This window comes from Podarcis gaigeae, assembly GCF_964106915.1.
Source record: "Podarcis gaigeae genome assembly, chromosome: 9".
Lineage (NCBI taxonomy): Eukaryota > Metazoa > Chordata > Lepidosauria > Squamata > Lacertidae > Podarcis > Podarcis gaigeae.
This window is the reverse complement of record NC_139685.1, coordinates 64,797,295-64,825,211: the sequence shown is the minus strand read 5'-3', so window position 1 is coordinate 64,825,211 and position 27,917 is coordinate 64,797,295. Positions and strand designations below refer to the sequence as shown.

Below are 27,917 nucleotides of genomic sequence, written 5' to 3'. Positions count from 1 at the left end.
CCTGAGTGGGGAAGAAGTGGAGAATTTCAATTTAGTGCACAAGGCACATAATCATTTCAAGGACAAAAGGGGGGGATTAGTGGGTTTTCGCTTAAGACCCTGTGTGAAGTCACAGTTAAGTTGCTAGGCTTTGATTGGTTGCCTAGAAGCTAAAACACTATTTAAATTCTTGCAGGGTACTTCCGTGGGTCCTTACCTCAGAGAACTGAGGCACAGAGGCATCAAAAAAACATCACTAATGATTTTAAGATTGTTCACTGCAGCACAGCAAAGAAGGTAAGTGGAACATGCTTTACTTTGAAATGGACGGTTTCTTGCTGAATTTATTTAATTTGGTAAAAGGACAAACAATGTATACATATCAGATATTTCCTACAACCAATACAGTGATCATTTGTATGAGTGCATTGACATTTAGCAGGTAGCAAAGCTAGTTTTTTTATTTAAAAAAATCAACCATTTTGCATAGGAAGGTTAACAGCAATTAGCATTCTGTGGTTTACTGGAAGGAGGTAGAGGTACTTTGCAAATTTATCACACAATTATATGTGCCATCAGTTTACATGATCATTTCTACTTAGCAGGCAGAAATCTCAACAGCTTCAGCTTTTCCCAGCAGGGAGACGTTGTGAAGAGGGATGCTCCCTGTTGAATTTCTGTTTGCTGTAAATGCAGATAAAGGCACAGGAGCCATATTTTTTAAAAAAATGTGGCATCCTTGGATAAGGACAGGTTGGTAGGAGATCATCACTATGGCAATAGCAGCCCTTGTGCTATTGTCCAATCAGAAGCTTCCAGGTTCCATCGCTGGCATCGCCATTGAAAAATAAACTTTCTCAAGTAGCAGAACTGGGAGAGATACCTGCTTAGTGTGGACACCACCAGAGCAAACAATTCTGGATCAGAAGAAGCAATGGTCTTACTTAGGTCTACAATATGTTGTTGTTGTTTCATCATTTAGTCGTGTCCGACTCTTCGTGACCCCATGGACCAGAGCACACCAGGCACTCCTGTCTTCCACTGCCTCCTGCAGTTTGGTCAAACTCATGCATGATATGCATGATATTAAATGCATCATTGCATCGAAAATGTCTCTGGGTTGTTGTTGTTTTAATAAAAATGCAAATAGCATCAGCTGGTGGTGCCGACATTGGGACAGAGCTGAAATGTAACTCTTTTCTCCCTTGCTGTGGTCTTGGGGAAAACCCCCCCTTTGGATGCTGCTCATTGACATCACTCAGGGACTTCCCCTCCAAAGAAAAAAACTGGCTTCAGGGGCAGGATTCTCTTCATGACCACAGCAGGGGAGGAAAATGTTAACTTTTCCCACTGTGCGTGCTGCAATGTTGATAATTATCAGGCGCCCCATGATGCTATTTGACTTTAAAAGTAAACACACACACACACATACAAAGTCTCTGCACATGTAATCCATGTCTAGATTGCATTGGTGGTGCTAGACAGGGGGCAAGCAGCCCCCACAAGCAATGAGCTCATCCCCCACATGCCCTCCATTTCTGAATTCCCACCAGTTCAGGTTCAATGTGTTACCATTAGTATAAAGGTAAAGGGACCACTGACCATTAGGTCTAGTTGTGACCGACTCTGAGGTTGCAGTGCTCATCTCGCTTTATTGACCGAGGGAGCCGGCGTACACTTTCCGAGTCATGTGGCCAGCATGACTAAGCTGCTTCTGGCAAACCATAGCAGCACACAGAAATGCCGTTTACCTTCCCGCCGGAGTGGTACCTATTTATCTACTTGCACTTTGACGTGCTTTCGAACTGCTAGGTTGGCAGGAGCAGGGACCGAGCAACAGGAGCTCACCCCGTCGTGGGGATTCGAACCGCCGACCTTCTGATCGGCAAGTCCTAGGCTCTGTGGTTTAACCCACAGTGCCACCCGTGTCCCTTATTACCATTAGTATACGAAGCCCTTAACTACGTGGACCAGTTTACCTACAAGATTGCCTTATTTGTTTTGTTTTGTTTTGTCCACCTAGAAATATACTTTGCTCCTGCTGTGCCCTCCAGAATCCCCCCCCCCCGATTTGTTTTTTGAGTTTGATTTGATATCCCGCTTTGTCACTACCCGAAGGAGTCTCAAAGCGGCTAACAATCTCCCTTTCCCTTCCTCCCCCACAACAAACACTCTGTGAGGTGAGTGGGGCTGAGAGACTTCAGAGAAGTGTGACTAGCCCAAGGTCACCCAGCAGCTGCATGTGGAGGAGCGGAGACGCAAACCCGGTTCACCAGATTACGAGTCTACCGCTCTTAACCACAACACCACACTGGCTCTCTAATAGGTTTTGAGTGGGGGAGTTACCCAGGTTTAGTGGCAGGAAGCTTACCACATTAAGATGTGGCCATCGGATTCAGTGACTGATACTACAAAGAATGCAAACTTTAGATTTCATTAAAACTTGGTTCATCTCGGGTTCCCCTTTCTAAAGGTTCCTTTGAAGCATCTGCTTACATTTCCATTTGGAACATATGGACATAGGGAGCTACATTATATGGAATCAGATCCTTGGTCCATCTAGCTCAGTATGGTCCACACTGACTAGCCATGACTATAAGACTTTGGACCAGGGTCTCTCCCTGCCCTGCATGAAGATGCTGGCGATGGAAATTTGGGATGCAGATGTTCAACCACTGAACTGTGGCCCTTTGGGTAATGCTTACCAACACAACCCACTTGACTCCCTTGGCGATTGCTTGTGAATCACCCACCCGTCTGTGGAAACTGTAAAAGCCAAAAATGGTTTGAAAAGAATTTCTCAATAGGTACATTGGTTTAAACCATGCACAATAATTAACTCTTAGCTACTTTCAAAAGAGAACGTTGGTTTCTCCCAGCCCTCCTTTTTAACCATGTGGAATAGTGGATTTTCTCTTGTGTCTGGAGATTTCCCCTGCAGCTTGCTGGCTTTCTTTCCAGCCACAGAAGGAGAGCATTTTCTCCACCTAAATGGGAATGTCACACTCATGACCGAAGGAAACCCATTATTATGAGTTTTCTGCCTCCCCTGTGGTTTTGCAACGCCTAGAACCCTCTGCTAGCTGGGAAATGCCCAGCTAAGATTGCTCTTTGCTTCATGCACAATCCTCTAGTCAGCCATAGAAGTTATGATTAACCAACTGATGTGGCTTCTCTGGCCTTGGGTGGCACATCAAGCCCCAGGCCTGGTGTCAATAATTGAGGCCTAGATGTGTACATTTAGTGCTCTGCTGCTTGAGAACAAAAAAAAAAGTAAAGCAAGAAACCTCTGCCAGCTGCAGCAGTGTTTATTGTTACCCCTGCCAGATGTTTTCAGTGTAATTTACACTTTTGAAGAAATGGGCAGTGAACATTAATCAGTCTAGAAAGTGACTAGGTTTGTTTGTCATCGTGTCACTCTCTCAGCACAAGAAAGGAAACCCAGATACTGGACTTTGCAAGCAAAATGTATTATTACTCAGGCAGTATCATATTAAGTAGTCTCAATAGGCTTATTGAGACCGGCAGGTGAGCAACAAAGAGGATTTTATAGGATTGCATGCAAATACCCTGCACTTGCAACATACAGTTCTCACCCTAATTCCCGTCAAATATTCTAGAGAGAGAAAATAACAGATTAGGAGCCCTCACAGTCAGAGCTCAGTTTCAGCCACCCAGGGGGCTCTGTCCTATATATAAACGACATGGTAGAAGCAAGGACTTAATGTAATTGTGAGGGCTACATTTTGCATTTAGCAGACTTCGACATTTCCAGGAATTCTGCCCCTTTTTGGAGAGGCTGGTATATTTTCAGACGGGTGGTGGCTTGTCTCAGAATAGTACTGCCACCTTTCAGTGAGCCCTGGGAGTCTGTGTTACACGGAATGATGTGCCTTTGTCCTTCGTTGTCTCTGATTCAAAATATAAGGTAAAAGGGAAAAAATAGTAAAGGTAAAGGACCCCTGGACGGTTAAGTCCAGTTAAAGGCGACTATGAGATTGTCGCGCTCATCTCACATTTCAGGCCAAGGGAGCCAGCGTTTGTCCACAGACAGCTTTTCGGGTCATGTGGACTAAACTGCTTCTGACGCAACGGAACACCATGACAGAAACCAGACTGCACGGAAACGCCATTTACCTTCCCGCTGTAGCGGTGCCTATTTATCTACTTGCACTGGTGTGCTTTCCAACTGTTAAGTTGGCAAAAAAATCAAAATATAAACAATAATAAACCATAAAATAAAATTTTATTTTTCGAAATGAAATGGAATAATATGTTTTCGTTATTTAGTTATTCCCCCTAATGGTTCACTTGTAGGTTCTTCTGGTATAGCCCCCCCTGCCCCAATTCAAGCTAAATGAGCCTTCCTTGTATATCTCTGCTATGTAATTAAATACTCAGTGTTAGTAGTGAAATATATAATACACTTTCCATTTCCTCACAGAAAGCAATCTCAAGCATGAAGACTCTGCTTTTGCTGATATATATCATTGGTATAGCCATTGCTTCCCCGGTAAGTATACAAAATATGAAAAGTCCTAACAGCAGATAAATAAAAAGATTTAAGGAACGTTCTGAGCTTCTGCTTAGCTTACAAGAGCAGGTCTTTCATGACTGACCACTGTCTTCCGCCTTGCTTCCTTTCGCAGCTAAGCTCTGTTGGATGCAATCCAAAATGCTTCAGTCTTTAAACATCTTAAGAGTCCTGCTAACTGCAATACTTGCGTGCTTGAAAACTAGGTGGATGCATAAGTTCTTTGCAGAATATGGACTTAATTCTTTGGGAAACCCAGGAGTTCCATGGTAGCGCCTTTCAACAAGAATGGAAAACCTGTTCATTCTGACATCCTATTGACATCCATTTGGTGGATTTTGCTATTTCACCGACAATCACAGAATCATAGAGTTGGAAGACTACGAGGGTTATCTAGTTTTCTCCCTGCAACACAGGAGTCTTCTGCCTAATGTGTGGCTCGAACACATGAACCTGAAATAATAATAATAATAATAATAATAATAATAATAATAATAATAATAATGTATTATTTATACCCCGCCCATCTGGCTGGGTTTCCCCAGCCACTCTGGGCAGCTTCCAACCAAATATTAAAAACAATACAGCGTCAGACCTTGAAAACTTCCCTAAACAGGGCCACCTTCAGTTGTAAAAGTCAGATAGTTGTTTATTGCCTTGACAACTGGTGGGAGGGCGTTCCACAGGGCAGGTGCCACTACCGAGAAGACCCTCTGCCTGGTTCCCTGTAACCTCACTTCTCGCAGCGAGGAAACAGCCAGAAGGCCCTCGGAACTGGACCTCAGTCTTCAGGCTGGACGATGGGGGTGGAGACGCTCCTTCAGATATACTGGACTGAGGCCATTTAGGGCTTTAAAGGTCAGCACCAACACTTTGACTTGTGCTCGGAAACGTACTGGGAGATTAAGTGTGTCACGCTCTACCGTCTGAGTCACCTCAACTTCTTAAGGTTTATTTTTTAGCTGTGTATCATACGTTGCATTCAAATTGTTTTAATCTTATAGATTGGTTTCTAGGTATGTTGTTGTTGACTGCTACTTGGAGTGTGACTGCAGAACAGCAGGATATAAACAATAGCTGACTAATGGGCTTCCTGGCCCTTCTGCAGTGTATATTTAAAGCGGTATCAAACAGTCATAGTTTCCCTGTCCCTAAGAATACAGGGAACTGTAGCTTGTTAAAGTTGCTGAGAGTTCTTATTCCCCTCCCAGAGCTACATTCCTCGGAGTGGTTTAACAACCAATTCCTCTTCCCAGGGAACTCTGGGAATTGTAGTTCTCTGAGGGGAATAGGGGCCCCCTAACAACTCTCAGCACCCTTAACAAACTACAATTCCCAGGGTTCTTGGGCTAAAGTGGTATGATGTTGCTTTAAAAGTACAATGCAGAGGAGGCCATATACTGCCTTTCTGCTCAGCATCAATAGCGCTATACAAAAAGAGGCAAGGGTAGTATACAAAATACAGCCAACAACGGCAAATATAAAGAAGCCTAAAACAGCAGCAATAAGTTTAATAAAGCCTTTAAAATCTTAATAACAAAAGAAGTTATGATAAAATGGTCAGTCGATTTTGGTTATAATATTGATTATGATAGCTGGGTAAAGTTATGGAATGAAGGTGTGAGGTTTACGGCGTGTTCTACTTTAAAAGTTTAACTCTGGTTAAACTAGCAAAAATGTATAGAGTGAGTAACAAAGCTTGTTGGAAGTGTAAATTAAAAATTCTGGGACATGATTTATAACAAAATGAAAAAAACCTTTTAAATACACTTTCCCAAAGAAACCAGAGGCTTTTTTGCTAGGGATAATAGGGGATGAATAAAGAAAAGAGGATCATAAATTATTTATGTACACCACGACAGCCACTAGGATTCTAGTGGCTCAAAAATGGACAACCCAGGAAATCCCAACTTTAATGGAGTGGCAGATGAAAATGTTTGAATACGTAGAATTGGCGAAAATGACCTACAAGATTCAGAACCAAAAAGTAACAAAGTTCGAAGAGGAGTGGAGTAAATTTGTTGAGTACATATGGAATAATTGTAGAAGCTTAAAGACTATAGAAGGGTTAATATAAATCTTGTGACGTGGAAAGAGTGTAAATAAGAATCTGTAAGAGAGGATGTTAATTGTGAAAGCCAATGTAGGGAAGGAAGGAAGGAAGCCCGGGCGCGATAATGCGCATGGTAAATAAGTAAACACAAAAATGTTGAATGTAAGAGTATATGCTTTATTTATTTTTGTTTTGAAAAATCAATAAAAAGCATTTAAAAAATATTGGGGGGGGCACACACCTTTGCCTAGCGCTGGGAAGGTAGGAAATGTTGGCCCTGGTGAGTTTCATAAATGTCCTGGTACTTAGGAGCAATTAGTGAGTTGTATTAGTGTCAACATGGCAGGATTTAAACTGACTATCTCCTTTCTCTGGAGATTCCATATATACCTTTGAATTGACTTAACACACTGATGTTTTATTTTTCTTCTGTGTGGCAGATCCAAAGAAGTGGAATTCTATTCAGGAGAGGCTATGAGGGCAATATTAATTCCATCAGTGCAGATAAAGGAGTCTTAGAGACCAGCTCTGCCGTTGCGAACAGGAACCAGCAGAATGGAGATGAGGGTCACCAGGAAGGAGAAATATTTCTGGATCTTACCAAAGAATATGCCATTGCTGAAGAAGTTTCTACAGTCGATCCTATCCATTCCCAAGGAGGCTATCTGCACGAAACCGAGAATCTGCTGCTCCATGAGGACGACAACATTGTGCAGGCCAAAGGCAACAGTCAGCCCAACACGGAAAAAACCAGGGAGACCTATGTTGAATATCCAACAGAGAAAGAGGTTGGCGGCCAGGATGTAGCGCTTCTTAAAATGATTAGCAATGCGGAACAAAATGGCTCGCAGCATTTGAGAGAGAAGAATGCAGTTCATGGCCCAGTGTTGACCACAGGGGAGTCCATCGTTTCGGAAGCAGATCTGTTTGCTGGCAAACAGCACATCAAGGATTTCCAGGCCAGCCGTGAGTTTGATGTGATAAAAAATGTCCCTTATTATCTGAACGGCTACCATTTCAGTGACGAAGGAATGCAAGGAGATGACCCAGGTTGGACTGATGACTCTGAGTCTAGTCAGCAGGTGGAGAGCCAGAGCAATTTCAGTCAGCAGCCTGGAGAACCAAATAGTTCAAGTGGTTCAAATGAGGAAGAGGTGAAACAGGCCAGCACTTCAGAGAACTCTGGAAGCCCAGAGTACTCCAATGGGTCCCCTGACTCCAGCACCTCCAGCGATTCTAGTGACTCCAGTGATTCTAGCACCTCCAGTGACTCCAGCAGTTCCAGTGATTCTAGTGATTCTAGTGACTCCACTGATTCTAGCACCTCCAGTGACTCCAGCAGTTCCAGTGATTCTAGTGACTCCAGCAGTTCCAGTGATTCTAGTGACTCTAGTGACTCCAGTAGTTCCAGTGATTCTAGTGACTCTAGTGACTCCAGCAATTCCAGTGATTCTAGTGACTCTAGTGACTCCAGTAGTTCCAGTGATTCTAGTGACTCTAGTGACTCCAGCAGTTCCAGTGATTCTAGCAACTCTAGTGACTCCAGTGATTCTAGCACCTCCAGTGACTCCAGCAGTTCCAGTAATTCTAGTGACTCTAGTGACTCCAGCAGTTCCAGTGAGTCTAGTGACTCTAGTGACTCCAGTGACTCCAGCAGTTCCAGTGATTCTAGTGACTCTAGTGACTCCAGTGACTCCAGCAGTTCCAGTGATTCTAGTGACTCTAGTGACTCCAGTGACTCCAGCAGTTCCAGTGATTCTAGTGACTCTAGTGACTCCAGTGATTCTAGCACCTCCAGTGACTCCAGCAGTTCCAGTGATTCTAGTGACTCCAATGACTCCAGTGATTCCAGTGACTCCAGCAGTTCCAGTGACTCCAGTGATTCCAGTGACTCTAGCAGTTCTAGTGACTCTAGTGACTCCAGTGACTCCAGCAGCTCCAGTGACTCAAGTAATACTTCTGAGTCTAGTGATTCCAGTGACTCTAGTGATTCTAGCAACTCTTCTGACTCCAGTGACTCCAGTGGGCAAAGTGATTCCAGCAGCTCCACTGATTCCACTGATTCTAATGACAGCAGCACCTCCAGTGACTCTAGTGATTCCAATAATTCTAGCACTTCCAAATAAGTGAGAAGTTGCTCAGATAGCACTGGTGCCACCCATAGATATCAGTACTAATAAGGCAAAATGGTAGAATTTGGGACAAACTTGCAATAGGGGGAGTGAATGGGGACAGCAGGTCCTGTAGTACTGAGGCAATATTTTGTGGAGTTCCAAAGCGCCTTTCACAATTGAAATGGCTGCCTTGATCCACGAGGCACGGAAGGCGAATGTGATGATTCTGTCTAAAGATGAATTTCCAACCATTTCAAATGACGCACGAACCCTGCTCAGTTGTATGAAGGGGCAGTAAAGGAGCTTTGTCATTGTTGTCACGTGGCTTCTTCCAGCTTCCCACACATTTGGTGCCAACGTTTGCAGCATGGAGCCTGCTGTGCTCAGGGGGTCTCCTTGCACACTTTAGAACATTGATTGTGCATGGACCGTGCATGAGAGCAGCTGGAAGTGACATGTGACAACCGTGGTGGACCTCACAGCCACATTGGACTCGCATATCCCCTTCACATATCCATGAGCAGATTTTGAGTGTCTTCTATCCTGATTGTTCTCTTGACTTGGCCACAGCAAAATGGAGGGCAACCTCTAAAGAAGAAACATTTGCCATCTTTATGAAAATACATTTCTCTAGGGCAGGAGGGAGAAGGATCTCCACCTACCTTTCTGAGCAACCTTCCAGGAGCCACATGTCATTGGTGGGCGTGGCCAGAGGCAAAAGTAGGTGGAGCAACGAAGGATGATTTCCCTTTTATACAGCAGGCTGGGTTTCCGCAGCCATTCTGGGTGACTTCCAGCAAAATATTAAAATACAATAATTCATCAAATATTAAAAGCTTCTCCAAACAGGGCTGCCTTCAGATGTCTTCTAAAAGTCAGATAGTTGTTTATTTCCTTGACATCTGGTGGGAGGGCATTCCACAGGGTGGGGGCCACTACTGAGAAGGCCCTCTGCCTGGTTTCCTGTAACCTCAGTTCTTGCAGTGAGGGAACCGCCAGAAGACCTTTGGAGCTGGACCTCACTGTCCGGGCAGAACAATGGGGGTGGAGACGCTCCTTCAGGTATACTGGGCTGAGGCCATTTAGGGCTTTAAAGCTCAGCACTAACACTTTTAATTATGCCCAGAAACGTACTGGGAGCCAGTGTTGGTATTTCAGGACTGGTGTTATGTGGTATCGGCATCTTGGCAAGTTTAGGGCTCAAAGCGCTCCGGTCCTCTCGTGCAACAAGCCAGCTTTGAAAATCACCAGACTTCTTGTGGAAATGAAAGTGATAGGGAAATCCACCAGAAAGTGTGGGAGAACTATGGAGTGGTGGTCAGGCCATATAACCTCCATGCAGACGTCAGAATGAATGCTCAGTAAACAAATAAATAGTGAGCATTGTATGCAGAAGCCTTTTGCAAACAAATTAGGACACATGCTCAGTGAGTGGTTCATCTGCAGGTACCTGTCAGGCTTCAGGGAATCTGATCCCTCCTCTGGTGGGCAGCCAAGAAGCAGATAACAGGAAGAGATCTTACCAAGTCCTTTCTCCAATATGCCTCTCCATCCCAGTAATGGCGTTTCTCCAAGTAAAGTCCCACCCCCTCCATCTCTCCTATTGTACGTCATCCCCGCACCGGCTGATCAGTGCTTTCTGCCTCTGAGTTTTCTGTTCTACTACTCTTGATGCACGCCTGGTCCTAGGAGGAGCAGGGTCAGGAATGCTTTCTAATGATAACGTGTCAGCCAGCTGCTCCAGCTCTGCTGCTTTCTGCCTTTCTCTTCCGTTATCTCCCAGCTTTTCCCCTCTTCTGTCTCAGAGTCATAACCATCTGCAAACCACTGTTGTAAATCTATACAGTGGTACCTCGGGTTAAGTACTTAATTTGTTCCGGAGGTCCGTTCTTAACCTGAAACTGTTCTTAACCTGAAGCACCACTTTAGCTAATGGGGCCTCCTGTTGCCGCCGCACCACTGGAGCACAATTTCTGTTCTCATCCTGAAGCAAAGTTCTTAACCCTGGGTACTATTTCTGGGTTAGCGGAGTCTGTAACATGAAGCGTATGTAACCTGAAGCGTATGTAACCTGAGGTTACCACTGTACTAGCCTCCTCTTCTCGAGAAGGTTCAGGAGAAGGAGGGTGGGATGTCTCCACCATACCTCCTCTGAGGTCCAGTTCCTGAAAGTCCCTCTTAGTGCAGAATGGATGTTGCTCATAGGTTTGTCCTGCCATGTATACCCACCAAACCCTGTGGACATATATCCCTGCACATTGACACCACCACCAGTTCAGGTGGATTTCTATTATCAGGGTAGCTATCCTTCAAACAAGCTTTGGACACACACAGAGAGAGATTTCCTCCAAATACTACAGAGAGAGGGAAAGGGACCTGCTGGAATGGGACGGCAGACAAATCCCTTACTCTTGTGTTCTCTGTGGTTTTCTGGGGCATTTGTTTTCTTTTTACTTATTTTGGGGATTGTGGCTTCCTTTTTTGAGCTAGGGCGTGGAAACTTGACAGCACAACAAAGCTAGTGTGCTGAAGCTGTCAGAAGGACAAGCCCAGGCTGTGCTGTAAATATCCTGGCAGAAAAGGAACAACAACAAAAAAAACCAGCTTCCAACATGCTTCGGAAAAGTAATAATAAAAAATTAAATGTCCAGATTGCAAACTGTGCCTCGAACAAAGGTCTTTTGTAAGCCTCAGTGGCTGCTTTATTCAAAGCTTCTGCTATTAAACAAAATAGTACCCTATTGTGTATTTGGCCCACATTCATGGTTTAACCAGTCCAGTTACAGACTGGGTCATAATCTTCAGGAAGCAAGAAGAAGTTCCCACCAAAGAAGAATGAATAAGTAAGGTGGTGGGCTGGTAATTGGCAAAATTACCAGCCTAAATAAGAGAGCCTAATGATGATAATCTTGTGGAAGAATGAAAGCCTTTCCTGGATTACTTAAAGAAATGGTATAGTATGATGAATTCACAGGCAGGATTTGAACCACGAGCAACAGAAGGAATTAGAGATTATTGTATTGTTGTTATGGCATAGAAGATAGAAGCTAGGGTTCAGCAAAGGGGGGGGGGAATGGGGAAAAAAGCACCATGGAAAACAGGGTGGGAAGTTGACGAAACAAAAGAAAACTGTGTTATGTATTGGAGTGTATATGTGAAACTTTTGAAATTTAATAAAATATAACTGAAAAAAACAAAAAACCCCCAGTGAGGTCCTGAACAGATGAGATGCCAATAAATAAATAAACAAACCAAACACTGGAAAGGAAGAAAATGGTGGTGAGGAAAACCCTCTGAGGATGGAGCTACATTTTACAAAAAACAAGAAGCCGGGAAAGTATATGTAGCAATGAGGTCTGGGCATCAGGTAGGTTGACCTAGCTCAGTGTTTCCCAACCTTGTGCCTCCAGATGTTTTTGGCCTACAACTCCCATCATCCCTGACCACTGGTCTTGCTAGCTAGGGATGATGGGAGTTGTAGGCCAAAAACATCTGGAGGCACAAGGTTGGGAAACACTGACCTAGCTGTTACCTGGGGGGGGGGGGAGGGAGCAGTAATAAAATGGGGAAGGAATTTTACATTGAAAGGCAATCTGTTCACATTGAAAGGCAAATCTACCTAATTTGCAAACCTCTGAAGAACACATGGACAAGCTATCCTTGGAAATCTGCACTTTTCTGAATTTTGCAGTCCATCCAAATAATGTGCACAAAAAAATGCATACGCTTGATTAAAGTGTGCAAATAAATGCGTATATTGGTGGAAAATAAGATGCGGAAATGCATGAATTGGGGGGGAATTACTTTGCAAAATGCATTTGTATTAGGTGAAATTGCATACAAAAACGTGCAAGAGAAATTCTCACCCAAATGCTGGCCAGTGTTTCTTTAAAAACACACACAATAATTTCAAAATGATGTGGAAATGTGAAAAATTGGACTTTTGGTTTAAAAGATGAGAAACAGAGAGAAAATACAAGATTGACATGTCCTCCCATTCTTGGGAGGTGGGCAGAGTTTATTTAAAAAAAAAAAATACGGCTGAGGAAGGGTTATGGTATGGGTATTTAAAATTGCGAAGTTATGCCCAATGTAGAGAAAGTTAGATGGTTAGGTGGAGATTTGTTCTGATCCAACAGGACACTGGTTCTGCAGCTTCCACACCAGTGCGCATCTTGCCTTTTTTATAATACATGGTTCTGCCCTGAGTAATGTCGACTCTTTTCCCTCCACGCAAAAGACTTGGTTTCAGAAAGCGTTTGATTCCACCTCACAGGCGTTTGATTCCACGAGAGTGGAACCCAGCCCACATTCCCCTTTCCTTTCCCTCCCTAATTTTCTCACTGAAATGCTTACTTTCAGAAAAAAATGGAGTATTTATAGACAAGGGGTAGGGATCAAGAGAAAGCTGAAAGTGCAGTTTAAGTATACAAGCTGATCCTTCCATAGAGCCATATATAATTTGGAGAGCTGTCCCTTTACTTTGCAGGAGTCGTCAAAGTGATCATGTGTACTTGGTAATGTTTTCCAGCGTGGTGCCATATTGCCTTCAGGTGAATCACCAGCACTGAACATGGCTTCAATATACAGGTTCCAGAGCTTACTGGAAGGGACAATTGACTCGTGTATTCTGGGCTGGCTTCAGGTTTGAGGACAAAATGGGCAAAGTGTCTTCTGGTGAACCCCATACTCTGTTATGGTTGGTTTTCGTTGCTGTGGTGGCTGTGCTTTGTGGCAGTTTCTACCAGTCTACTACCTTCCAGATTTAGGTAAAGGTAAAAGGACCCCTGACCATTAGGTCCAGTCGCAGACGATTCTGAGGTTGCGACGCTCATCTCGCTTTATTGGTACAGCTTCCGGGTCATGTGGCCAGCATGACTGAGCCACTTCTGGCGAACCAAAGCAGTGCACGGAAACACCGTTTACCTTCCTGCCGCAGCGGTACCTATTTATCTACTTGCACTTTGACGTGCTTTCAAACTGTAGGTTGGCAGGAGCAGGGACCGAACAACAGGAGCTTACCCCGTCGCGGGGATTTGAACCGCCGACCTTCTGATCGGCAAGCCCTAGGCTCTGTGGTTTAACCCACAGTGCCACCCGCATCCCCTTCCAGATTTACTGGACTACAATTTCCATCGACCCCAGGAAGCACAGCGAAGGCCGCTCTATGCAGCACTGCACTCCCGGGCCTAGCCCATTTTTTAATGTCCCACAATGCACTGAGCAACGCTAGGTTGTGGGCATCATAGGAAATGGACTGAAGGCCTGGCACACTTGGTCATTGCTTCTTTATTACTCTTCAGCTTACCCCCCCCCAAAAAAAGAAATAACCTCCAGCATTCATATTCTTAAGTCATTGGGAAGGCTTAAAAAGGACTCAGTTTGAAACAATGGCATAGCAAAGTTTGGGAAATTGCTTTGATTGAAAAGCTTCCTCAACATTTACGAATAGTTAGAGGTCAGAAGAACAGGGGCTGTTTTGCAATAGAATGGTGGAGATTCATTGCCATTGGAAACACAGTAAAGACGGTGACCCCAGTGTTCAGCAACATCTGGCTTCTTCAATTTCTTCATTCATATACATATATATATATATATTTATTCATATATATATATATTTCTTCATTCATATATATATATATATATATATATATATATATGCAGGTTTTGGTGTCCTCGGGTGTCTTCCCGTGTAAAAGTTGGGGTGTCTAGGCGACGTTTCGACGAGGTCTCACTCGTCATCTTCAGGCTGGTGCTTTCGGCTTCTTGTTACTGGAACAGAGCGGGATCTCAATGTTTGAGTTCCTATAAATACTGTAGAGGGGGTGTGGTGTCTAGCCTCCAATGTTCTGGGCAGAGAGGAAGTTCCCAGGCTAGTGTGCCTTTTCTACCAGTCTTCCTCTCTGCCCAGAACATTGGAGGCTAGACACCACACCCCCTCTACAGTATTTATAGGAACTCAAACATTGAGATCCCGCTCTGTTCCAGTAACAAGAAGCCGAAAGCACCAGCCTGAAGATGACGAGTGAGACCTCGTCGAAACGTCGCCTAGACACCCCAACTTTTACACGGGAAGACACCCGAGGACACCAAAACCTGCATTCCTGTACCCGTGAAAATCTACGAAAGCAAATATATATATATATATATATATATATATAATCGCTTTCGTAGATTTTCACGGGTACAGGAATGCAGGTTTTGGTGTCCTCGGGTGTCTTATATATGCAGGTTTTGGTGTCCTCGGGTGTCTTCCCGTGTAAAAGTTGGGGTGTCTAGGCGACGTTTCGACGAGGTCTCACTCGTCATCTTCAGGCTGGTGCTTTCGGCTTCTTGTTACTGGAACAGAGCGGGATCTCAAGCCAAAGCCAAAGCCAAAGCACAACTAAGTGCAATACAGCCATCTTCTCAGGAAAACTCTTCACAAAGTTCAAGAGGTCAAGACACAAAGACTTTAGCAACTAATCCACACCTAATGACCCACCTAAGTGGTACTCAGGATATCACTCAAGAAATCACTCAAGGTATCTCTCAAGTAATTAAGGAACAAAAGAAGAAAAGGCACACTAGCCTGGGAACTTCCTCTCTGCCCAGAACATTGGAGGCTAGACACCACACCCCCTCTACAGTATTTATAGGAACTCAAACATTGAGATCCCGCTCTGTTCCAGTAACAAGAAGCCGAAAGCACCAGCCTGAAGATGACGAGTGAGACCTCGTCGAAACGTCGCCTAGACACCCCAACTTTTACACGGGAAGACACCCGAGGACACCAAAACCTGCATTCCTGTACCCGTGAAAATCTACGAAAGCATATATATATATATATATATATATATATATATATATATATATATATTATATCAAGTTTTATTCATTTTCTATGCCCAATACATTTTCTACTTTGATATCCATTATTGGGATATGCACCGCTGCTGTGTGTGGGGTGAGCTTTCATTATCTGAAAAATGAATTAAACAGTCTGATGATAACAATAAGAAATATTCTCTCTTTTTATATATAAAATTTATTTATTTGGTTTTTCAAATTAAAATTTTACATAACATAAATCATAAAAACAAGATCCCAAGGAATCTCCTGGACTTCCATCCTCCCCCTTTGTGGTCCTATTATTAATTCTTTCCTCCCGCATCTTTTATGATAATCCAAATCCTTTACTTCTTCTGTTATGTCCAGAATTCAACCTTAAACTACAAGTGATATTCCAATCCTATTCATGATTTCAACTGTTTACAGTGGTCTTTAAGGTAAGTTATAAATTTTCCCCATTCCTTGTTAAAATATTGGCCTTCCTGATTTCTGACTCTTCTGGTCATTTTAGCCATTTCAGCATAGTCCATTAACTTCATCTGCCATTTTTTCTGGTAGGAATTTTATCTTCTTTCCATCTCTGGGCCAGTAGCACCCATGAAGCTGTGGTTGCATACATAAATACAGAGATGCCTCCGGTTGTGGACAGGATCTGTTCCAGAGGTCCAGTCGGATCCCAAGGTTTCCGCAACCTTCTGCTCATGAGCGTGCGGCGAAATCCAGTCAAATACTTCCAGGTTTCGCATCCTGCCACTTTCGCATCCTGAAGTTTACGTAACCAGAGGGTTATATAACCGGAGGTACTACTGTAGTCTTTTCTGCTCCTTTGGGATTTTGACACCTAGAATTCCTAAAAGGAAGGCTTTAGGCTTTTTAACAAAAGTTATTTCAACTCATTAGATATCATTTTCCAAAATCCCTTTACTACCATCACATGTGATAAAAGGTGCCTTCTTTTTCTTTACATTCCCAGAGTACATTTAAGCATGTTTTATACATTTTATTGCTAATTTACTAGGAGTTAAATACCACCGGTACATCATTCTCATATAATTTTCTTTCAATGTGTAACATGCTGTGAACTTTAACTCCCTATTCCATAAACAATAAGAAATATTCTCAATGAATGCTCAGCACCCTTATTTTCAAGAGAAAATATGTAGTTTTAACGTCCGCTGAAGAAAAAGACAGATGTCTGTGGGCTTTCTTACTGCTCTTGAGGGTGGTGAAGTTGGCATCTGTCAGGCACCTGTAGCTTAGTCTACCTGTTTTTCATGCAGAAGGTCCACGTTTCAGTCCCTATAGCATCTTCAGGTAGTGCTGAGAATGCTCCATGTCTGAAATTCTGCCAGCCAGGATAGACCAGGGATCATCAAACTAAGGCCTGGGGGCCGGATGTGGCCCCACAGGCTCGTAAATCTGGCCTGCCACGAAGCAGAGACTCCCAGTGACGGTGACAGGAGGAAGAGGCCGAGTGGCGGTGGCTCTGCCCCTCAAACGCCTGGTTTACCTCAATCGGCGTTTGATTGGCAGAGATGTCCATGCGCCGCGCTGAGGTAAACCAGGCACAGTGTTTGATTGGTATAGCCGCTGCTTGGCCTCTTCCTCCTGCTGCCAGCAGAGCCACCGCCGCTCATCCTCTTCCTCCTGTCACTGGCAGAGCTGCCGCTGCTTGGCCTCTTCCTCCCGTCACCATCACCGGGAGTCTCAGCTTCGCGGCAGATTCTGGCTTCGAGGCGCAGCCTCTTCCTCCCGTCGCCGTCACCGTTGCTGCCCTGGTGCTCCTGTGGGCCAGTGAATGGAGCAGACAAGTTCGCTTTGCCTACCCACGAGAAGCAGCAATGGTGGTGGTGGCAGGCCCCGGGAATGTAAACGCAGCGGCTGGGGCTGGGGGGTGGGGAGCAGACTACTTGCCCCCCTTGCCTCTTCTTCCAGCTCCCCCCTGGTGCCGCTTCCTCGGCCCATCACAAGGTCTGAGGGACAGAGGACCAGCCCACTGCTTTAAAAATTTGCTGACCCCTGGGGTAGACAATACTGAGCACCCGTGGGTCAGGCTGCCCCAGAGGTTGCATTTCCCCACACTGGAATGCACTTGCATGGAGAGGGTGGGACAAACAACTGGCTGGTGTTTTAAAGGAAGGCTCCTTAGAAGCTCAATGTGGTCTGTCTTCTGGAAATGATGTCTCAGCAGTGGCATGGTGGTTTGGCGTCTTCTGTCAGTACAGGGATATTTTTTGCTGCAGCGTGTCTTCAGCTATTATTGAAATTAAAAATAAAAACACGTCCAAGTAGAATTTTTGTTAATGTGTCTCTTGCCCAAGCTTTGCTCCATATTTCATTCCGTGGATAAATACAGATGCCTCATTAAGCAGTTTACTTCTGCGTAAGCCCATGGAGTCAAATGGAACTGGCTTCAAAGCAGGCGTGTTTAGAAGGGGAGCTTTATGCCACAATGTTTACTTGGAAGTAAACCCAATTGAAATCAACCAGGCTGAGTAATTGTGGTTAGGATGAGGATACTTTAAAATTGGGTGTATGTGTGTCCCCTTTCTACCACATTTTTGGCATTAGCACTGTAGTTAAAGCAAACTGGTGAGCATTAACCAAAAGAAATGTGTTGACATTTCATAAACAGTGGAGGTTTTAATACAATGGGCAACCAATCCTCTGCATGTTTACTTAAGTATGATTGATTTCAATGGGACTTATTCTGTGTCCAGAACAGAAGTATTAGTCTACGAATCTAAGACTCTTTGCGTTTCAGCTTAATCAACATTCATAGCAATCTCTGAATCCTTTTCTGACCTAGTGTTGTCCAATCTGACTGGCTGAAACTCTCCAGGGAAGGTGTCTTTACATCACTGTCAGTTCACATTTAAAGGCAAATCTAGCAAATTCACTCTTTCTGTGAACCGAAGTTGTCCTTCGAAATTTGTGATCATCTGAATTTTTTGAGGCAGTTGGCCGACTGAACAATGGTCAGCAGTTTAATTCTGCCCATCCCCTCACTGAAGACAGAGAAGGCAGAGAAGAAGAAGCATGCAGTGGGGATATTTTGCTAGCCAAAATCCCTGATGGCTTTTGCGAGGAAATCAAGCGAAGACCAATTCTTGCCTTTGCTTTTAAGTACCAACAGAGACAGGGGGTGTCTTAGTCTGCACTGTGCAAGCTCAAGATGGAGAAGAACATTAGCCCCAAACATCCTAATTCACACTTCCCAAAACAATACACGAACTATAAGAAGGGCATCCTTTGAAATTTGCACTTCTCCGAATTTTGCGGTGCAGTTCTCTAACCAAGTAAGGTGTGCAAAAATGAATACAAGTGCAAATAGCATACAAAGTACATTATATAAGCAAAGATTGCTTGCAAAAATGTATACTTTGGTCAAAGCTGCATATAAAAATGGGTTTGTTAGAAGAAATTTGTACTAAGATGCAGATAAATTATAATGCATTTTTTTTTAAAAAATCAAAATTGCTGCAGAAATGTGGAGAACTGAATTTAAAATAAGGAAAATGTGAAATTGAGAGAAATGGATGGATTCCTCTATCCCGACTTTCTACCTGATCCTGTTACCTTGTCTCAGGGCTGTTCCTACCATTAGGCAAAAAGGAACCTAATGTTCTGTTAGGAGACAGAAAGAGAGTTTGTTCCAACCAATGCACTCTGCACTTCAGATGCAATGGAAAACAATGGCTCACCACCGGTATTTAAATAAAAAACCCAACTGCCAGTTAGGTTAGCATTTGTACATGGAAAGGGGGGGGGGGAGAATCTTGTATTTTGCTTGTGGCAGCAAAATTTATTGGAGGAGGCCTGGTCTTCTCTTAACTGGTGTTGTCTTCACACAGCTCAGTTCCCTTTTGGATCTCATCATAGAATTATTAGAATAATGTCCCATAAAGATTCAGTTTGGATTCAATTTAATAAAGTTCTTTAGCTACCAACCAACATTTTAAAAAGAAAAATCAATAGTCAACTCTCAATAGACTACAGTGGTACGTCTGGTTACGTACTTAATTTGTTCTGGAGGTCCGTTCTTAACCTGAAACTGTTCTTAACCTGAAGCACCACTTTAGCTAATGGGCCTCCCGCTGCTGCCGCGCCACTGCTGTGCAATTTCTGTTCTCATCCTGAAGCAAAGTTCTTAACCCAAGGTACTATTTCTGGGTTAGCAGAGTCTGTAACCTGAAGCGCATGTAACCCGAGGTACCACTGTACATAATACCAAGCTCATGATTTATCACAAATACACAATATTTCTGCTTGGAAAGCTAAAAGAATATCACACAACTTCACAAACTAAAGCTATACATGTTTTCAGTCAAAGTCAAAAACAACAATAACATAGCAGTCCAGGCATTTGACTAATATGTTTGTTCAGGGTCCATGAAAAAAGCAGAAAGCTGAACACCAGTCCTTTCTTTTCTCCACTTGAAGTGTGCTGAGCTGGCATCAGATGACAAGGTCTACTTTTGATTTTGTAGGATATTTTTGGCCTGGAGCTTCAATCGAAACCCAAACTGAGCTTCAGATCCTTATAATTAGGCCTCACTTGCAACAGCACAATGGGCTTCAGCTAGGCTTTGAAGTAAATGCCTCAATAAACCAAGTGGTTTGTGTAACTGTTAACACTAGCGTGACACAGCAAACTTGGTTCCAAAAGCCTTGGGGCAACCCCAGCCACTGGAATGGCTCTGCGCGTTCTTTGTCAATGCAGTAGATGTACGGAGAGAAGAATACAATCTGAGGGGAGGCTCCATGGCTGATTAAGATAAGGAAACAACAGCCCTCCCAGCTGAAACTTCTCCCTGAAATTTAGCGATTTATGGAATGTGAAATCAAAAGGATATGAAGACCTCCCCACCAATAACTGGCAGTGCTGGACTAGCCAGTAGGCAGGTTAAGGACATGCTTAGGACACCAGCAAAGCAAGGGCACCATAAGAAACGAGAAATATTTTGGGAAAGAAATTGACACTTGATATTTCAGTCTTTGTGGGGGAAATCAGAACTTTGTTAGACTTCCTTACACTCCACTCCACAGTCTTCTTCCATTCTTCTGTCCTCTTTTTATTATTTATCCCCACCTAAACCACAGTTTCCTGGATTCAGAAGAAATGGGAAACTGCAGCTTGTTAGAACGTTTGACTAGAATCTTTAAATTCCTCCTCTTACATGAGCTGAAGAGAGAAAAGGAAGCTTCAGGCCTGTGGCACTCTCTTGTGCACTAAATGACAAACCATGTTTTTGCCATTATGTACGAATCTATCTAGGGACGTGGGTGGCACTGTGGGTTAAACCACAGAGCGTAGGACTTGCCAATCAGAAGGTTGGTGGTTCGAATCCCCACGACGGAGTGAGCTCCCGTTGCTCGGTCCCTGCTCCTGCCAACCTAGCAGTTCGAAAGCACGTCAAGTGCAAGTAGATAAATAGGTACTGCTCTGGCAGGAAGGCAGTGGCGTAGCATGGGGTGTAGGGGGGGCCGGCTGCACAGGGCACAACATCGGGGGGGGGCGGTCGCCGCCTCCGGAGTCGCCGAAGAGCCTCGGGCGCAGGCTGTAGCAGAGCCCCATGTCTTGCAGAACTGACGAGCTGTGCGCGCGTCCGAGCTGAAGGCGTCTGGCAGGCAGCGGCTCTCAGTGCTCACCGCGGTCCCCGCGTGTCAGGGCCGCGGAGGGCGCGCCAGGCAGCCCCTCCTCACAGCCCCGCTGCCGCCACCGCTGCAGCTGCTGCAGCTTCTGGGCCATGTTGCATTTTCCTTGCCTCTCTGCCCTCCTCCTCCTCCTCCAGGCAAGCGGTGTCATTTGGGCGGCAGCGCCAGCGGCAACTCGCCTCAGATCACCTGACACGGACCTGCCGCCGTGGCTACCTTACCGTAAATACCCCAGCCCAGGCAACAGCAAGAAGAAGCTGGCAGCGGTGGCAGGTTAGGGGTTAGGGGGTGCAAATTACTTGCCTTGCCCCGGATTAGGGGGCGCAAATTACTTGCCTTGCCCCGGGTGCTGACAACCCACGCTACACCGCTGCAGGAAGGTAAACGGCGTTTCCGTGCGCTGCTCTGGTTCACCAGAAGCAACTTAGTCATGCTGGCCACATGACCCGGAAGATGTATGCCGGCTCCCTCGGCCAATAAAGCACCATGAGCGCCGCAACCCCAGAGTTGGCCACAACTGGACCTAATGGTCAGGGATCCCTTTACCTTTATGAATCTATCTAAAATATTGTACCTGGGCTGGGATAAGTTCAAATCCTGGCTTATTCATGATGCTTACTGGATTTCCTTAAGCCAGTAATTTCCTCTCAACCTTAGCCTATCACAGATTTGAGGATCAAGTGGAGTGTAGCACCATATATTGGGGAATGGGTTGGGGGGATGTATCAAACTCCCTGGAAAGCAGGGGTTAAAACTAAAATGGCTCATAAATATTCCTGATGACGTTAAGGGTTCCTAAGCTGTCCTTGAAAAAGAACCAAAAATGCTGTGTTAGCCCATGAGCTAAAGTCCTCTGGACTTAATGCCTTTCCCCATTTTTCTTCAGCCTGGTACAGACCATGCTAATGAGATCAGATTATGCAAAGTCTCTTTATCAGAAAAGGCAACAGGGAAGTTCTTAGTGAAAAGTATAATGGAAGGCTTGTGAAAGAGATTTACTTTGTCTCTGTAAACTATTGAAAGGCATCCCCCCCCCCCAAGGATGCTGGGTCCATACAAAAAAACTCCTAAATATACCACATACAGACACAACACCTTTCTTAGAACCAGCTAACATGTCGTAAAATAGTGAGTAAGCTTCCAAATTCTCCGGAACTCCTAATTAGGCTGGATGTTAAGGTGTGCATCTGGGTAACTGAACAGGGATTCATGGTCTTGTTTATTTGTCTCATTTGCCAGCACCCAAATTTTTTAATAATAATAATAATAATAATAATAATAATAATAATAATAATAATATATTATTATTATTTCTACCCCGCCCATCTGACTGGGTTTCCCCAGCCACTCTGGGTGGCTTCCAACAGAAGGTTAAATATAAAACATCAATCATTAAAAACTTCCCTAAACAGGGCTGCCTTCAGATGTCTTCTAAATGTCATATAGTTGTTTAATTCTTTGACATCTGATGGAAGGGCGTTCCACTGGGCGGGTGCCACTACCAAGAAGGCCCTCACTTTAGAAAATGAGTTTCCTACCTGAGTAAGGACTTGAACTCAGCTCTCCTTACACCCAGGTCTAACACTAAGGGGTTATACCTCTTGGTTCTCATTATCATGCAAGAAGGAAGAGTGCTGTGTTTGATAATGCCATCCCTGAGGTGTGCCTTTGAAAGATGGCTAGTGGACATCTTTGCCAGAATGTCCCAACCCAAAGCAACCACATTAAATTTTTTTTTACCAAAAACTTGGGTTTCATAGCCAGGTGTTTATAAGCCATTGCTGTGAAGGAAATCCGCCAGGGGTAAGGAATTTGAAGTGACATAACCTTGGTTTTCCTGTCGTACGGAGTTTTCCAGTTTGATTTGGAAACAGGACATATGGTCTTACTCTTGGGGTTTGTCTTTTTTTAAAATAATAATTAAAAAAAAACACCAATAGGTAATTTTCACTCTCTTCTGTTTGCTTTGCTGGGTTGAAGAATATCAAGCATAAACTTGTCTCTGTGGGATTCCTACGCTCCTGCCATGATTTACCCCATAGGCATTGAAAGGCTCACTTTCATCGCTAACCTCACTGGGGCAATCACTAATTATTAAAATCATGCTTGTGGGATGCATACTCTTACCTAGCTGCTGGGAAAAAAAACTAGTTAAAATTCTATAGGTCCCTGCAGAGAAAGTGCTTAATCAATTGGAGCTTGTTGACATAACCGCTGTCGAGATTCTGGAGAAGCTATAACATTTCTCTCTCTTTGGTTGATTTAGTTGCTTCCTGCTCAGCTTTTAAATCATTCATTGCAACTGGTCCCATATATCCAAAAGGGGTTTTGAACTTGTGTTCTTCTAATCGCCTCCTCCCCATGGCAAACTGCTTTTATTTATGTATGCATTTATTAGTTTTATATGTCCCCTGGGTCCAGTGCATCTTACTTCTTCTTTTTAAAATCATTTTTATTTGATTTTACAAATACAGTGGTACCTCGGGTTACAGACGCTTCAGGTTACAGACGCTTCAGGTTACAGCCTCCACTAACGCAGAAGTATTACCTCGGGTTAAGACTTTGCTTCAGGATGAGAACAGAAATCGTGCTTCGGCAGCAGCAGAAGGCCCCATTAGCTTTAGGTTAAGAACAGCTTCAGGTTAAGAACAGACCTCCAGAACGAATTAAGTTCTTAACCCGAGGTACCACTGTACAGAGTTATAAAAATCCAAATATATATATCCATTTACAGAGATTCCTCCGAATCTCAAGACTTTCCCCCACCCCCTCCATGCGATCCCATTTTAAACATTTACAACTGCATATTCTTCCACACTCTAACTTTTATATCAGTCCATATTGTCCATGGTATTTGTTACACTACAAGTGAAATCAAAATCCTGCCAATGTTTCCAACTGCTTGCAGTGGTCCCCTAAATAACTTATAAATTTTTCCCATTCTTTCATAAAGTTTTTGTCCTCTTGGTTTCTGAGTTTTCCTGTCAGTTTTACCATTTTGGCATAGTCCATCAGCTTGGTTTGCCATTCCTCTCTGGTAGAGACCTTGTCAGTGTGGTGTAGTGGTTAAGAGCAGTGGACTCGTAATCTGGTGAACCTGGTTTGCATATCCGCTCCTCCACATGCAGCTGCTGGGTGACCTTGGGCCAGTCACACTTCTTTGAAGTCTCTCAGCCCCACTCACCTCACAGAGTGTTTGTTGTGGGGGAGGAAGGGAAAGGAGAATGTTAGCCACTTTGAAACTCCTTTGGGTAGTGATAAAGCAGGATAACAAATCCAAACTCTTCTTCTTCTTTCCATCTCTGGGCTAGTAACATCCATGCGGCTGTTGTACCATACATAAAAAGTCTTTTTTTGCTCCTTTGGAATGTCGGTACCTGTAATTCCTAATAAAAATGCTTTTGGTTTTTTAACAAAGGTTATTTTAAACATTTTTTTTCATTTCATTATATATTATCTCCCAGAAAGCTTTTATTACCTTACAAGTCCACCACATATGATAATAGGTACCTTCTTTTTCTTTACATTTCCAGCAGATATTTGTACTTGTCTTATACGTTTTTGCCAACTTACTAGGAGTCAAATACCGCTGGTGGGTTCTGTACATCTTACAATCATTTTTCCAAACACAAATATTTCTGATCACAGGTCAAGCAATTGGCAGTTAAATCTTATGCACGTCTCATCAGAAGTAAGTCCCATTGAGTTCAATAGGGCTTACTCTCAGGTAAGTAGTTTAATTCTCCCCACACCTTCTCCTATCACTGAAAACAAAAAAAGACAGAGAAGAAGAAGCATCCATTGTGGATGTTTGCTAGACAAAATCTCTGGTGGCTCCTATAAAAAAGTCATAGGAGAACAATGTCTACCTTTGCCTTCAAGGACCAACAGAGACAGTTAGTGTCCCATTCAGCACTGTGTGTGGTAAGGATAGAGGATAAATTCAGCCCAAAGCTTCCTCATTTATGCTTGCCAAAACAATACAGGAAACAAAGCCATCCTTTGACATTTGCACTTCTCCGAATTCTGCGGTGCAATTCTCTAGCTGAGCGATGTGTACAAAAATGCACATAGTAGGGAAAATGTGCACACAGGTGTATACAATGGTGACAATAGCACACAACATGTGTTGTATTAGGGAAAACTGCTTTGCTAAAACGTGAGTTTTGGGGGAAATTGCATACAAAAGTGTGTGTGTTTAGCATGGGAAATTCACACTAAAATGCTGGTGAATGTTCATGTGAATTTTTTTAAAAACATAAACTGCTATGGAAATGGAGGAAATGGAGAACCCAGCTTACAGACCCTCACTCCTGTGTGAGTCAAGTGACTCATGCAAGATCATGAGCCCCCATCAAGCACTTTTTTCAGGCAGAACACCCCAAAACATGTGCTTTTGCACACCATGCCTGAAAAAAGTGCAGCCTGAAATTGCATGAGATTGCAGCAGCCATTTTGGCATGTGTCGTCTTGTGTGAGAGAGAAAAGAATGCCACTTTTTTCTATGTGAGTTTACTGGGACTTACTCCTTGGTAAGTGGGTATAGGATTGCAGCCTTAGTATTATTACTTGTATCCTAGGCCTCAGAGCAAGATACATGGGATTCCTTCCACCCAAGACATCACCCACCTTGGTACTGGCTGGGTCAAAATCTGCAAAACTGCAGAGATGGCACTACATCAGTTACCTTCAGACCTTTCTCCAGGCCTCTATTCATTCTTAAATCTTGGTTCAAGTCAGAACATCCAGTACTGAAACTTTTATGCAACATCGTCTTATAAAGATTCTTTTTATTCCAGCCAGACACTAGATCCCAGGAGAAACTAGAGAGATTCCTATTTTCAGCATGGCTTACAATTACTTTCCATCATGTTGGGTTCGCAACAAAAATGTACCTAGTGTCAACTGGGGTTATTTCGGCAGGAAATGACCTTCCCATCTGGATTTTGGACACAGGTTGCACGCTAGAATCCATTTCTGGTTTGCAGTTCTCCCATGTTTGCATCCGAATGACACGTATTATGCTGTTTCAAATGTAGAACTAGCATGCTTCTCTCAAATTTGGAATGTGCATAACATGCAAATATTCGCCAAGGCAATTCCAGTTTAGGAGCTTGTGTCCGTCGCAAATCCCAGCCAACTGCTTCTGCTGGTTGTCCAGCCAAGTGCCAGACCACCAAGGAGCATGTTTTCTGGAAGTTGCCCTGAATGTAGGTGGCCATTTTCCCTCTGAGTCAGCATGGAGTCCCAAGCCTAGAATTGTGTTGGGAGGTCACAACTTCAGAAGGTGGCAGTCTTCAAAGGAACCAAAAAGCATTGCATACATCACTTGTGGCCAGCTGCAGTTCTTCAGGATTAGGGTAGCTGACCCTGGGGTCCTGACCATAATGCAACTTTAGTGTCTATGCTCTGGCTCAGTAATTTACGACAACACCGTTGTTCCACATATATGAAGTATTTAGCATCTTCAGTCTTCATTGACTGCTTTTAGAGCTGTCTGCAAATGACCTATCAAAAACTTTCCACCTTCTTAACGGGCAGGAAAAAATATGAGGGAACATTTCACCAACTTTCTCCTGGAGAAGGAAAAGTTCTCCAAAAGTTTCTCAAAGTTGAGGATCCCACCACAGCTTCCTTCTTTTTTTTTAACCTAGGTTGTACTGTTTTCCCCTTGCTGCTGCTGGAACTGTGTTGGCAACCGGCCACCATTTTGTTTCATCCACAATGCCACAACCTAGTGTCATTTTGGGCAATGTGGAAATTTGAAATGCATTTTGGAGGTTGGAGAAACTTTGGATAAGTATTTTGATGGAGGAGCCGGAGAAACTCTTTTGAGGCTACTGAAATTTCTCAGGAGAGGGCATGCTTATCAAAAGGAAGTACTTCTTCACAGCCTGCACAATTAATCTACGGATGTCCCCCTGCCAAAGGATTTGGTGATGGCAGCTGGTTCAGATGGACTTAAAGGGGGATTAGACAAATTCACAGAGGAGAAGTCTATCAATAGTTATTATTTGTGAAAGCTCTATGCAAACTCAAGGTTCAGAAATAGTTTGCCAATGAATAATATTTACTGGGGAGCAACTCAGGAGGATATTGTTGCCCTTATGTTCTTCTTGTGGGCTTCCCATAGGCATCTGATTGGACAGTGTGGAAAACAGGATGTTCAATGAGATCGAGGGTGGGGAGCCTATGGTCTTCCAGATCCAGTTGGATACCAATTCCCATCAGCTCCAGCCAACATGGGCAATAGTCAGGGATGATGGAACTTGTAGTCTAGCATCACCATAATGGTCTCATATGCAAAGTGCATTGAACACTTTTAAAAGTGCCATCTAAACACTAAATAAAATATGATGTTAACTGTTGAAAATAGTTAACTGCTGTTAACTGAGAAAATAGTACAGATGTCTATTTTAATGCAACGTATGCTTATTTACAGCAGCTCCATGCAGAAATAACATCACAGGTGAAGTGGCCCTTTTGATGTCAGAGTTATTTCTAATTCACATTCAAATGACTTCACTCTGTTTGTAGAGAGCATTACAGGAGGAAATGGAGAAATTCTCACTCCATCCCTTTGCAATTTCTGCCTTCCCCCCACAAAAGAAAAAGAAAAAAAACCCACGTTCTTTTTTTTAAAAAAACCACCCAACTAATGTTCCCGATATTTAGTTTAATTTAAACCCAGACCATCATTATGCAGCTCGGCATCCGAACCTATTCATCTCTGGTTCAAACCTTTAAT

The 27,917-nt window shown here is 43.7% G+C and overlaps 1 protein-coding gene across 1 annotated transcript; it reads left to right on the top strand.

Moving 5' to 3' along the window:
* The first annotated feature begins 204 nt into the window (after positions 1 to 204).
* LOC310852044 (uncharacterized protein) lies at positions 205 to 11,741 on the top strand. The gene is made up of 4 exons (XM_083754753.1): positions 205 to 276; positions 4,424 to 4,492; positions 7,007 to 11,454; positions 11,486 to 11,741. Exons 2-3 carry the CDS (start codon positions 4,439 to 4,441, stop codon positions 8,690 to 8,692), a joined length of 1,740 nt encoding a protein of 579 aa, XP_083610879.1. The 5' UTR covers positions 205 to 276; positions 4,424 to 4,438; the 3' UTR covers positions 8,693 to 11,454; positions 11,486 to 11,741.
* Positions 11,742 to 27,917: the final 16,176 nt, after the last annotated feature.

Bases quoted from the DNA above. Each gene is read 5' to 3' on its own strand.
- LOC310852044 (XM_083754753.1), top strand. From the start codon at position 4,439: ATGAAGACTCTGCTTTTGCTGATATATATCATTGGTATAGCCATTGCT. The intron at 4,493-7,006 runs GTAAGTATACAA...TCTGTGTGGCAG, and splicing joins GTATAGCCATTGCTTCCCCG to ATCCAAAGAAGTGGAATTCT.